Below are 13440 nucleotides of genomic sequence, written 5' to 3' on the forward strand. Positions count from 1 at the left end.
ACCATGGTAATCCACCCATATGTAAACTGGTTACATGTTTTTATACTAAGGAAACTGGAGGAAATGAGCCATCTACCTTCAGTGTAATAACATTTTCAACATTCACATCTTTCACATCATAAGGTTTCTTTTGTAAAAAGGAAACGTTCAAGTTAAACTTTCCCTAAATTGAATAAGTACATTTTTCTAGCCAAAGACCATTTGTCAGTTTTATATACGTCGTTCTGTCTGAATAACATTGCCAACCTGAATCTTGATAGCCGTGCTGCAAAACCCTGTAGTTTATTATAGGTCCTCTGTTTGGACCAGTCACCGTCAAAGCAGGAAAACTCAGACGGAACAAACAGCAATGTCACGGTCTCTGTTCCAGAAGTTATTCAAATTTAATACAGTAGGTAATAATAATAATAATAATAGTCACACTTGTCTTACAGCCCAAAAAGCTGTATTCAACTTTTGTTTATTGTCACTCATTGTTTAGTGTCACAGACAACAGTTTTTGTCCTGGAAGACAAACTGTGACATTTCTTCAGCTTTGCATAAGAAGCAGAATCACACAGATTTTGTAAAAATAGGCAACTTTATATTCTTAGAGTACTAAGACAGCTTTACAAACAGGATGATATGCACACAGCCTTCCTTCTCATCCAAATGCAGAGCGGTCCAACCGAAGCTCCGACTCAGAGAGCCAAAGAAAAAAAACAACAACAAAAAAAACAAAAAAAACAACAAACACACCAACAAGACAACAAAGGAAGCAATGAAGTACATGTCCACCCTTTGAGGCCCATATTTGTCCTGCACTGTGCACTTCTGAAACCAGTCTGTCAGCTCACCACCGCAAGTGTTTCAACATCATATATTACATATTAACAAATAGGGGGGGGCAAATTGGTGGGTTGAAGAGAGATTAACCAATAGAAAGTCACTTCCTTCAACTCCAAGCAGATGTAAAAGAACTGTACAGTCAAACAAAGACTTAATTAAAGAAATAACAAAAGATGGCATGTTGCACAAAATGAGCCTCTGTATAAAATAAGTCTGTAGGAACAAAAAGGTCATGCCAGGGTTGACGAGGTCCAGGGAGTAGTTCTCATTTACATATTGACATTAATTTGGTCGACGTACAACCGAGTGCCAGGGTCCTTCGTCTGGCCCCTCATTCTCTTTTCAAACATACTTTCACACACAGATGCACTTGAAAAGAAAATGATTAATCAACAGGAAGCATTCTTGCTCTCTCTTGACCTTTGTTCAGTCGCACATCTCTTCCGGCAGCTCATGGGGGTTGAGGATGCCAGGCACTGACATCTGGAGCTTGTGTTTCTCCTCCTGGGCTTGGCGCAGAGCCGCCTCCCTCTCCTCCAGGAACAGGTCCGTCGAATCTTCGCCAGCAAACTCCTGCAGGACAACACAAGCAGAGGCTCAGCACAGCTTGCACCAGGCTTTTAGGCTCAAACAACCACTGCACTGCTAAATTATGTTGCAATTCCTGCAAATACCATGCGTACAGTCACTATGTTACACAAATACTAAGTTGTACCCAAGTTGTTTTAACATATTGTTTAAGTCAAAGCAATCAGCTGCTGCAGGTGTTTGTTGTTTCCTCAAAGTCAAAGCAATGAGCTGCTGCAGGTGTTTGTTGTTTCCTCTGGACACTCACCTTGATCTGCACCAGGAAGTCCCTCAGGTGCTCCTTGAAGGCGGGGATGTCCTGATTCAGGCTGAACAGACCCGTTACAAACACCTTCACCTGGGCACTGAAGACAAGACATTCAGTTAGTAACAAGGCAGTGATAGCACAGCATGTACAAGGAAACAAACACCAGCACTCTCTGTTCTAGTCGAGATCTTTACCTGATCCTAGAATGCATTTTGACAACTCCCATAGCAGGACTATCACTTTTTTGACTTTTTCAATTTTTGTCCCACACATTTAATTATCTAACACTATTTTTAAAAACACAAATCCGATTCATAACCTTGGAGTGTCATAGATTTGAAACATTAATATCCATTTGAAAATATCAAGTTATGAGTTTTCCTTTGATCCCTGTGTGTTTATGTGAAACCACTAATACGAACCAGCAGCTAAACACACACAGCTCGTGTGAAGCACACTTACTCCTGCAGATGGGGGAAAGCCGTCTTCAGTAGGTTGGCGATGTACTCCTGGATGTGTGCCTGGTTATTGGCGGGGCTGGCTGCGCTGAGGGCCACGCTGACCTTCCCCTCCTCCACCAGGTTGAACATGTAGGCCAAGATGGTAGCGTGCATAGTCAGACCTGCACACAGGCCGAGCTGCTTGTCAGGTTTTGTCACTCAAAGTAAAGTTTTGTTAGTAATTTATGCCACTTTAATTAAGCTGCACTCTTTGGACTTGTTAAAGTGTCACAAAATGATTTCCAATATCAAAGAAGTCAATACGCAGCATCTTACATTTGTAAAACTGAATAAGAAAGCAAATGTGTACAGAATCATAGAACATATTATTTTTTGGGTTTTGGTTTCAACAAAATTGGGGCCATCTGGTCAGTCTGCTCACCTGCTGTGTGAGAAGTGTCAGTGACCACAGAGAAGATGTGCTGCAGGATGTCACAGAAGTACGTCTGGTAGAAGCTCTGTGCTGCCGCTTCCTCTGCAGACACATTCTGCAGCAGCGTGTAAAGGATCTGTAGACCTGTGGGACACGAACCATCAGTTAATATCTGAACTAAGTTAAGGGCTGAATGAAGGGTGAAAAAGAAAGGAAAAAAAAAAAATCACATATCATTTGTATGGGCTTCCTACAAAGATCACTGGCTGCATCACTGTGTGGTACGGAGCCTGTACTGTCTCCTGCAGAAGGACCCTGCAACACATAGTGAAAACAGTTAGCAAGGTTATCGGTGCCCTTTTGCCTTCCCTTACAGGCATTTTCAACACCCGCCTCGCTCGCAGAGCCATCAGCATTGCTGATGACACCTCCCACACCACACACTCCCACTTCAGACTCCTGCCTTCAGGGAGAAGGTATCAGAGTCTTCAGGCCCACTCCGAACTTCATCCACCAGGCTGTGAAGATGCTGAACAATGTTCACTACCTCCTTCTGCCCCTGGACCGTAACCCACCACAGAACATAAAAAGATATAAAAAGACTACCCCCCTGCTGTTGCACAAACTCCATACATTCCCCCTTTTGTTATATTACAGGTAAATCTGCTGCTGACAGTTTTTCTTTGCCAGGATATCAGCTGCTGTTGGTCATTTGCAGTACTATCCTTGTATACCTCATATGCTATTTGCACCTCAGCACCAACGCCCTGGTGATGCTGAACCACGTGACAATCTCCTATTATTGTTTGCACTACTGTCACTGACTGTACTGTTTTGAGTCACAGCTTATTGGCTGTACCGTTTAGATTGATCCTAATTACGTCAATCCAGTTCTTATTCTATTCTATTTTTATTTGACTTTATTCTATTTTAGTTCCTAAATGTTATGGCACTCAATATTGGATGAAAGAGAAACAATATTTTGATTTCTGTATGTCCTGCACATATGGTGAATTGACAATTAATTTCCTGTTGTCCAGTGGCAACTTGAGCATTACTTTTATTGCTTTATATTTTCAGCTCTGTGTGTGCTTCATATTACTTTTACTAAAACAACCACCAGTAGTGGGATAATTTTGCTGGCTGAACAAACAAACACCTCATAGACTAACACCACCATAATGGGTTTGAGTCACTGTCCAAAGGCTGTGGAACAGTCATCTCCCAATCAGAAAGCTGGTGGTTTGATTCCTGCCGCCATCAGTAAAAATTTCCCCATGGGGATTAATAAAACATATAATCATCACCAGCTATTTCAGTTTTTGCAAAAATTGGTTTTGAATTTGTAAACTCCTAAATGGTTCTACGAATTAGTGTGAATACTATCTGAGAGGGTCTGTTGATGCCAGTTCAGACCTGTGTCGGCCACATTCCTCATCGTGTGCTTGAAGGCCCAGATGATGGAGTCAAGGATCAGTTTGAACTGAGCTGGGGCGATGGACAGGAAGGCCGGGAAGCACTGGGAGGTAGCTGCTTGAAGAAGGTAAAAAAAATGGGTTCTGTGTTCTGGGAATTCTTCAAAGTCCTGATGGTATAAAGGAAAAAACAGGGAGTCAAACTGTGTAACTGAATGTTAAAAAACACATATGCAGGGAAATATTTGTACCCAGTTGTCAACAAAATTAAATCAGATCCTGTTGGACTTGTGTGTATAAACAGGTTTTTAAATTAAATCACTGTTGGACTTGTGTGTATAAACAGGTTCACTGAACAGCGGGTGTGTCCTCGTGTGAGTAAGTTGTGATGACTTTACAAACAGTTTTACGTTAAAATCTCCAACAGACCTTGTTGATCATGTTCAGAGTGCACTCAAAGACAGCGTCAAAGATCTTGGGGATTTCTCCTGTGATGTGGACTCCCAGCTTGTTGACGATGGTCGCCATGGTGCTGAGGACCTCAGGATCTCTGGCGGCTGGGACGTTCCTCTGGTAGTCGATGAGCACAGCCTCCAGCAGCGGGGGCACAAAGTTCTCAGCCACCTGCACCACAGAACACACAAACACATTTACACACCGTCTTACCAATGTCAGAGTTCATTTAATCAAGCGCCTCAGTGTGTAACAGTGAGTCACATACACAGAGCACCTTTTTACATGTGTTGTTCCTGCAACAGACAGAGCCCTGTTCTATCAAGTGCGTCTCTGACACACTCAAGCAACAATATGGTCTGAAGCACATTGCTGTCGGTTGGCCTGATGAAGACTACTGGTCTGTCCGCTGTCTGTAGAGCTTATCAGGAGCTGATGACTGGTAGCTGCTCTGATGCTGAACACAACGTTCACGCATCGCTCTCAATTGCACGACTGTTGACTGCTGCACATGCTGCTCCCATGCAGCATACATTGTTATATTCTTATATATTTTTTATTATATGCTGCATCTGTTGCTGCTTAAAGTGCCTTAGATTTTGTTACTTATTCATCTACTTTATATTTCATTTGTATTTTGTGGCATTCATGTGGACGGCAAAGTAAGAATTTCACTGTACAGGGAAACACGTTTCCTAACTGTGCATATGACAAATAAACACTTTGAACAGTGAAGCTGTGGGTATGCTGTTAAGTGAAGCGCTGCAGTGAAATGCTGATGACTTAATTTAGCATCTGTTAAAAATACTAAGATTTTAACTGTCACTGAAAAATAACTAGTCTATACAAACCTGTATAAATGCTAAGTGTTTGTTCACCTCCATATAGAGAGGGATGGAAGACAGAAGGACAGATAGGATAGGTGTTCAGGCAGCATGTGGGGGGGGGGGGACAGCCCACACACCAAACCTCGTGGTCCTCAGCAAACACTGAGGGACACGAGTAGTTTTTTTGGTGCACGTTTTAGGTCCAGTTCCAGTGCATATTGCGGGCCTGAATACAGTTTTCCAACTTTAGCTTTTAATTCTAAACATTACAACTAGGTTGTTTATAGAGAAGCAACTGCACATCATTTTAAAACTATTATTACAGAGTTCCACTGGCAGTAGCAGCACTATGTCGTCACATCACTGCCAAATGAAGGATGCCATGTGTGGAACACTGCTAAAATAAAGTCATTACAAGCAGGTTTAAACACTAGGATACATTTAACAACTCTGTTCTGTTACAGAGCAGACCGGACTCACCATCTGAGGGTCGTTGGAGCGACTAACCCAGCCTGAGATCAGCTTCAGCGTCTCTCTCTTCACTGTCCTCATGCTTCTGATCAGAGGCTGCTTGGTCACCATCTCACCTGTTAAAATGATGAGTAATCTTTAAAAAATTCAGCCTGTTTGGTTGAAGTGTGTTGATAAAGAACCATATACAGAATATGACAGAACTGGTGGAACTGAATCAGGTTTGTAGGCCTCCTTGCTCACACACACACTTTCTCAGTTCTGCCCACAAATGTTCTGATACAGATACTTTGGTGTCCATTTCCTCCAGTGTGATCACAAGGTCCTTTGCTGTTGTTCTGGGATTGATTTGTACTGTTTGGACCAAAGTCTGTTCATCTCTAGGAGACAGGACGCATCTCCTTCCTGAGCGGTACGATGGCTGTGTTGTCCCATGGTGTTTATACTTGCCTAGTATTGTTTGTACAGATGATCATGGTACTTTCAGGGGCTTGGAAATTGTTCCCAGGGACAAATCAGACAAGGTCTTGGGCTGATTTCTTTTGATTTTCCCATGATGTCAAACAAAGAGGTATTGAGTTTGAAGGTAGGCCTTAAAAATCCATCCACAGCTGCACCTCCTATTGACTCAGATTATGTCAGTTAACCAGTCAGAAGTTTCTATAGTCATCACATCATTTCCTGGAGTTTCCCAACCTGTTTAAAGGCCCATTTGACTGAGTGTGTGGAAACTTCTGACCCACTGGAATTGTGATATAGTGAATTATAAGTGAAATAATTTATTTGTAAACAACTGTTGGAAAAATTGCTTGTGTCATGCATAAAGTACATGGTGGTTTCCTTATACTGTTACAGTGCTTATAGGAATCTCACTCTCCTTTCACCCTTGGGAATCATAAGCATTGTTCCCCCACTGCTGTAAGACTCAAGAGCCTCCTGAACAAGGTTTTCATAAGAGGTTAACAACATCTTGTATCCATTAACAGTGACGCGCGCGCGCACACACACACACACACACACACACACACACACACACACACACACACGGGTAGCAAACAGGAACTCACCGTTAGTCTGGACAGCTGAGGAGATGTTTTCACTCAGACATTTGTAGACATTGAGCATGTCCAGGTAGATTCGTCCCAGCTGCATGACAAAAGGATGACCAACAGCTTTACAGGCTCGGACGTTTGTCTTTAAGATGCTGCCCAGCTGACGCACCGTTTCCGCGTCCTTCAGGATGTCCACATTCTGCAACAGAGCCCACATCACAGGCTCAGCTCAGGCCAACAAAACCAGACTGTAAGCTGCATTACATAAGAATTTAAAAAACATCTGTAGATTGTTTTACTGCTGTCCTCACCTTGGTGGCCTGCTGGATGATGCTGTCCCACACCTGGTTTGGCAGCAGCATGTACTTCTCTATCAGAAGCTCCTGAACTGCCTGGTCGGTCTGGGCCCCGATCATGTAGCCCACTGCCTCATAGAACGTATGCACCTGCGGAGATGACGGCCAGGAGTTATCATCCCCAACTAAGTATGTTTCCTAAATAATGAATCATGACACCTGATACCATCACTGACCTGCTGTGGCTGCAGGTCACAGATGATGGTGTTGATGTTGTTGAGGATCTCATCGATGAAGGGCATCACCTCTCCCACCTGAACCTGGACAAAGTGACGACGGCACTTCTGGGCAATCTTGATGAAGGTGTCACATGCCATGTCCTGCACACCATCATGAGTTTCTGAGGGACAAGGTTAGGATCAAACATCAGGATTAAGGATTAATCGGTTTCAATAAAGGTGCACTGAAGACCTAAGACATGTGCAGGTTTTAGTCTGATCTGCATGGAGGACGTGGTCTTTTCCAGTCTCTCACCGTGCATGAACTCAAACAGCTTGTTGACGACTGTCTTGAGGAACTTCCAGTGGGCTCGGAGGAAGCGAGGGTACTGGCCCACAATGTACATGATGTTGGACGCTATGATGGCCTTGTTGTCCTTCCCTCTCTTTTGCTCACATAAGCCAAGCAGGTCCTGAGTACATAGCACACAATCAGTTAATATTGGGCTCAGGTAAACATTTAAGACATAACCACTGTGGGTGGCTGGGGCTGAGGGGGTAGAGCAGCTGTCCCCCAAAACAAAGGTTGGCGGCTCGATTCCAAATCTCCCCTGTCCACATGTCAAAGTGTCCTTGGGCAAGACACTGGACCCAAAGCTGCTTCCGATGGCCAGACCAGCATCGCTATTGGTGTGTGTGTGTGTGTGTGTGTGTGTGTGTGAGAGGGAGAAAGAGAGAGAGAGTTGGCATCACAGATGGCTGCCTTGGTTCTGTACCAGAGACAAATTCCTTGTGTGTATAACACATTTGGCCAGTAAAAGCGATTTTCTCTAAAGAAAAGCAGTTAGGGCTGATTACCCTGGACTGCAGGAGTTTAATGGCAGCACTGGGAGTGGGACGAACTCTTCTAAGCTGGTAGCAGGCTGCTGCCTAAGGCTAATATAATCCGTTTCCCACCTTGATGACAGTCACCAGGAACCTCTTCTCGTCCTCTTCGTGCATCGCCCCGCTGATGGAGCCGATGGCCCAGCAGAGCATGTTCAGGTTCTTCCATGACCACTCGGTGCCATTCACCTGGTTGTGGAGCTTCTCTGTCATGATGCATTCAGTGTCGGCATAGTCTAGATGGGTCAGATACACTGCACGCAGACACACACAGAGTGACAGATGGGTGGGTGAAGGTGTGTACTGTTACATTTTTGGTTGTCATAAATAAATGTTCATCTCTACTTCGGACTCAGTGGGAGCAGTTTGCTTCTAACACGGTGTGATGAAACAGAGATCGAACAGCAGGTGTTACTCTTAGTGAAAATAAAGACTAAAATGTGTGAGACATTGAAATGATACAGTCTGACAATTACAAAAGCAACCCAGACATTTTAAATGGGTTTCCCATCATCAAGTCACAAGCAAGTTGTTTACAACAAAGAGCTAATGAAAACAGTGCATAGTTCAAAACTAAATTAACACTAAACAGAAAATTAAAAACCAAGAATTAAAAATGAACATTCAAAGAAACAATGTGCATCTTAAAATAGTCTCTGAATATTTGTTAATGTGTGCATCTGAAGCAGAACCATGTGCTTCTCACAGGTACAGTAAGAAGAAACTAACCAAGAGTCTCCCTCATGTTCTTGTACAGGTTGATGGCGTCCGTGTCCTTCATGAACTCCCTGACCACCTCGCCCTGATCGTTCTCCACCACCAGAACCTCCTCTGGTTTGGCCATGCGGCTCACCATCAGCAAACGCACCTGCAAGCCGAGGACGGACATGAGTGTGTGCGACAGCCTTTGACAGTCAGGTGATCAATCCCTCTAATGTACAGCAGGTTTTCTAACCCATGCTTAGTAAAGTGTTTAAGTGAGGAAGATTTGTACTTTTAAATGTTTGCAGGATTTTTTTTCCTCAAAACAAAAACTGATGAAACTGTACAGTTCAATAACCACAGCTGAAAAACAAAACATTATGACCTTAGTTTCACATTTTGAGAATCCAATTAGTCATAAAGTTAACACAATTCACTGATCTGCCCATGAATCAGTTTACAGGGATGTTCACTAATCTGCCCATGAATCAGTTTACAGGGATGAGTGTTTCCTGATGATGGTCCTACCCGGGAGAGCACAGGCAGATAGAGGTGTCTGCGAGGTGGGACGTGCAGGGTTACTGTTACCCCTACTTCCAGCGGGGTGCTGGAAGTAGAGAAGGGGCTCTCTCTGTAGAGCTCTGCTGCCAGGTGGTTCCAGTACTCCAGACAGATCTTAAAGATCTCCGTCTCCTCCACCTCCGACACCAGCAGCATGTAGTGCAGGGCCTGGGGATGGGGAAAAGTGTGCTGGGGTCACATAACATTTAATGCAGTAACTGCTCTGCAGTGTGTGACAGTCTTGCACTACAGCTGCAGGTTAAACAACACAAGCTGCATTTCCAGTCAGAACCTAACAGAGTTGTACACTTCATGCGTCCGATAACCCTAACCTGGCATCACGAGCTGATGCAATCTGTTCGGGCTTGCTTTTCCACTGTATTTTTACTGGTCCATCTCTGTTTAGATAAAGGGGGGGGGACAGTGCCCATTATCTCTCTCATACACACACAGAGCAGAGCAGAGGACATGAGCCACACATGCTTGTAATGCTAATAGCTGAGATGCAAAGATGGTGACGTTTAACTAGTGACAGATGATCGACACCACCCCACTCCACTTCTTCCGTTATGAAGGGGACAATAATATCAAAAACAGGGTCTGGCTATGCATCAGTCTCCACTTATTTTCTGTCACACTTAATAGCAGGGCTGATATAAGCAGTACTAATCAGATCTAGCATAGAATCGTCACACTGACGACTCGCATGTTGACATTTGGCATGTGTTTTACGCCGGATGCCCTTCCTGACTTGAACCCGGGCCGCAGCGGCGAGAGCGCTGCGCCTTAACCACTAGCCTACCAGGGACGGCCTAATTGAATCTAGTATAACTTGTGATAAACTGTCACTGTCAGAATTACACCGGCTGGTCCCAGGTCAGTAATGTTGGTAAAACAGATGTTGCACATACTGGTGGTGAAAACATGTCACTGGCGTTTGCCAGGGCCATTTGTTTCTCTTGCTGTAAACCTTTTAGATATCCATCCATATATACATATAAATAAATGACTGACATACGACATTGTCATCAGTGTTAGCTCTGCATGGGTTTGGTGACCAGTGCTATTTATAATAACAGTGGGTGCCTGGAGGTAAGGAGGCTTTCACCAGGAAGAGAGGGTCTAATAAAAAGCTGATGCAAATGCATTGTGGGAACTGCAGGATCCAGAGTTTTGGAGCGTGACCCACACAAGAGGCCAAAGGCCACATTCTACGTGTTCACCCATGTGGTTATGAGGAGCCATGTTACGTAAACTTACCTCATCGACCTATTTCCATATGAAGCCCAAAAAGCCAAGACTGTACAGACTTGTGTGCACCACAAATGCTAACAAAAACATGTTTGACCATGTCTATGTATACAGGCATCCAAAACACTGTAATGTGTACACAGGCATAGGCACATTTTGGAGCCCATTTCATCAACGTTGACTATTCTTTAAACAAACGTGCCCCAGTTTTACAAGCGTGGACCATAAATAAATAAATAAAGAGAACAAAAATAATAATAATAAACCTTTAACATCTAGGCCGGTGTACTTTAACCAAGCCAAATTAGTCTTCACCATTCCTTTTTTTCCTATTGTGAATGCCTACAACACAGCCTTTCACCTCTCAATTCATCTTCAGTCCAGACTCAGCTCACTGACAGCTACTGGGAGTCATTGTCATCTTTGTGTAACTTTGCATCAACAACAGGTGGGAGCTGACTCAGCGAGTGTGTTACACATCTAAATGAGACAGTAGATGATACAAAACAAGAAAACCTCAGACCAGTCGTCAGGCAAGTCCTGTTTAGATTTAACCTGGATGAGTTTAACCTGGATGTGTTTAATGTTACAGGTTCAGATCAGGGTTTAGTTTGGTGGGAGTTGTGGCAAAGGGGTCAGTGTCAGTGCTGAGCTTTGCAGAACTGTAAAACTATACCCATGAAGGGCTCTGGTACAGTCACTACAGTTTTTTGAGGTTTCGCTGCATTTGATTTCTGACCTGCTCATTTGGAGCTTAGTTAAATTTGTGTTTTTGTGACTTGGCTAGAGTTTCCCACTGAGACAATGAGCTCTTTGTGTATTTCTATAACCATAGCAAACAGTCTTTTCTTGGTGACATTGTTGCATTTCCCTCTGCTACTGTCACCTCCTTTGTCTCTGTGAGAGGAGGTGGCCCTTCCCATTGTAATTGTCTGTCATTGCAAAGGTGTAAACAGATAAGAAGAAGATAAGGAGAGAGGAAAGAAAAGCAGCCACTGCATATGATGGGGAGTTTTCTTTAAAGACCCTAAAGCAGAGGCTGACAAAAACAAACCGAAGTCTAACTGTCCACCGTCTGAACAGTGAGAATGTCCATACGATGTTCTAAGAGACAGACATGCCCTGACCTCCTACCTCCATGAATGTGTCTCGCAGGTTGGGTTTCTTCTCAACGAGCAGGCCATGCTCTTTCAAGAAGGTGCAGAGGAACAGGCTCAGGTTCTGGATAAAGTTTTGCTCGTCGTCCTTCCCGTTGGCATAGGCCACTCTGATGTTAGTGTTCAAAGGCAGCATCTGACCAAACGACAAACAGCTCAGCTTTATTTATTTACACTCAAGCTCCGTTTTGCTATAATTACATCCAGAGAGGGTTTTGTCTGAGGACACTTAGTGTAGATCTCGCCTTTAAGCAGCCATCCAAGACAATCATTTCATCTAAAATTAAAAAAGCAACCATGAAAACGCCACCATGGGATGGAGTGAAATGCTTCAGAAAAAGCTTGGAAGCAGAGCTAAGGTGATATCAAACTACTGTTTCCAGGGTCACAAATGAACTTTCACACTTAATCCATTTCAACCAAGAGGAAAAAACCCCTTCAGAATAAAAATGTCCATCTTCTTTGTTAACAGAAGTAAAGATGTACATTTAAATTGTTCAGCATGGTGTTTGGGATCACAAGATAAAGGCACACATTTATTCTGCTACAAAAACAACACTTCCCCTAAGATTTAATGTTTTTGTCACTAAAAATGAATTCAGTTTTATTCTGTGATCTGAGAATTGCATAAGGAAAAATCTTTACTAGAACCCTTCATAGCCTATAGACACATGCAACCTGTAAGGAGGGTTTGCAAGCAGACAGATATCAGAAAGCTTAGCTTTTTTGTCTTTCGCAATTCACTCTTTCTCAGTTCTGCCTCCTGTAAAACACACCAGCATCAGTTTGGAAATATGCAACATAACTCGTGTACTCTCACTGGCTGGCTCTGTGGACAGGTCTGTAAAAGTAATTTATCATCACATGATGCATTCAGAAAACCATTAGTTAGCGTTACAGATTTCAAAACAGTAATGTTGGTGCCCATCATCCCTTTAGCCTCAGGCTGTCTGTAAAAACATGCTATAGGCATGAGCATGATGTTACAGTGCATTCACACACACAGGCACAAAGCAGCTGGCTGTATCAGGCCTTCAGTAAAACTGTAATTCTGCTGGCGTGTTGTACTGAGCATGCTGTTTACATCCTCTGCTCTGACGGGACAGTTGTTTTGTAGTGTACTGGCTGTAGCGGGTAGCGCTACCATGTCTGTAATGTGCGTCTTCGTATTTTACCTTGTTAAAGACATGTCGTAGAGAACTTGGAGGCCAGAGTTTTTTCCATTTGGCTTAAAATTCCTTCAGTGACATAGTAAATCTTATCTTAAATCAACACAATCATGACTGGCTCTCACCTGGCTGTGCTCGCACTGTGTCAGAAAGTGTCTGAATAACTTTGGGTATTTCACAGCTTCCCCCTGTGGTGTAGGCAGGTGCTTCTTGAATTTGCTGAGATCAGCAGGGGCACAGGGCAGCAAAGCCAAGTCTCAATGACAATGAATGGCAGCTGTTACAAACTCAAAAGGCTGGGCCACTATGTGTGCACGCAGGTTTAGCAACCACACCGGTGTCGTAGCTGTAGCTAAAGTGTGTTAGTTTCCCTTTGTGCTGCCTGAGGAAGGTCAATGGGACTAGAACCGAGCACACTAAATTAAACATAAGAATAATTTACAATCT

General features: G+C 43.5%; 1 protein-coding gene across 1 annotated transcript in view; it reads right to left on the reverse strand.

Annotated features, from left to right (window-relative positions):
- Positions 1-423: 423 nt before the first annotated feature.
- The window catches only part of xpo1a (exportin 1 (CRM1 homolog, yeast) a), a 19114-nt gene continuing 6097 nt past the window's right edge, over positions 424-13440 (reverse strand). Inside the window, exons 11-25 of the mRNA XM_020625212.1 lie at positions 11802-11960; positions 9384-9584; positions 8883-9021; positions 8226-8407; positions 7585-7741; positions 7287-7450; positions 7066-7200; positions 6770-6953; positions 5712-5818; positions 4381-4575; positions 3953-4121; positions 2546-2680; positions 2126-2285; positions 1664-1760; positions 424-1401 (exon numbers count right to left, since the gene is read on the reverse strand). Coding sequence (XP_020480868.1) covers positions 1255-1401; positions 1664-1760; positions 2126-2285; positions 2546-2680; positions 3953-4121; positions 4381-4575; positions 5712-5818; positions 6770-6953; positions 7066-7200; positions 7287-7450; positions 7585-7741; positions 8226-8407; positions 8883-9021; positions 9384-9584; positions 11802-11960 — 2331 coding nt within the window. The 3' untranslated portion in view covers positions 424-1254. The remainder of the gene's footprint in view (positions 1402-1663; positions 1761-2125; positions 2286-2545; positions 2681-3952; positions 4122-4380; positions 4576-5711; positions 5819-6769; positions 6954-7065; positions 7201-7286; positions 7451-7584; positions 7742-8225; positions 8408-8882; positions 9022-9383; positions 9585-11801; positions 11961-13440) is intronic.

The sequence above is a fragment of the Monopterus albus genome, unplaced genomic scaffold (genome assembly GCF_001952655.1).
Source record: "Monopterus albus unplaced genomic scaffold, M_albus_1.0 scaffold349.1, whole genome shotgun sequence".
NCBI classification, from domain to species: domain Eukaryota; kingdom Metazoa; phylum Chordata; class Actinopteri; order Synbranchiformes; family Synbranchidae; genus Monopterus; species Monopterus albus.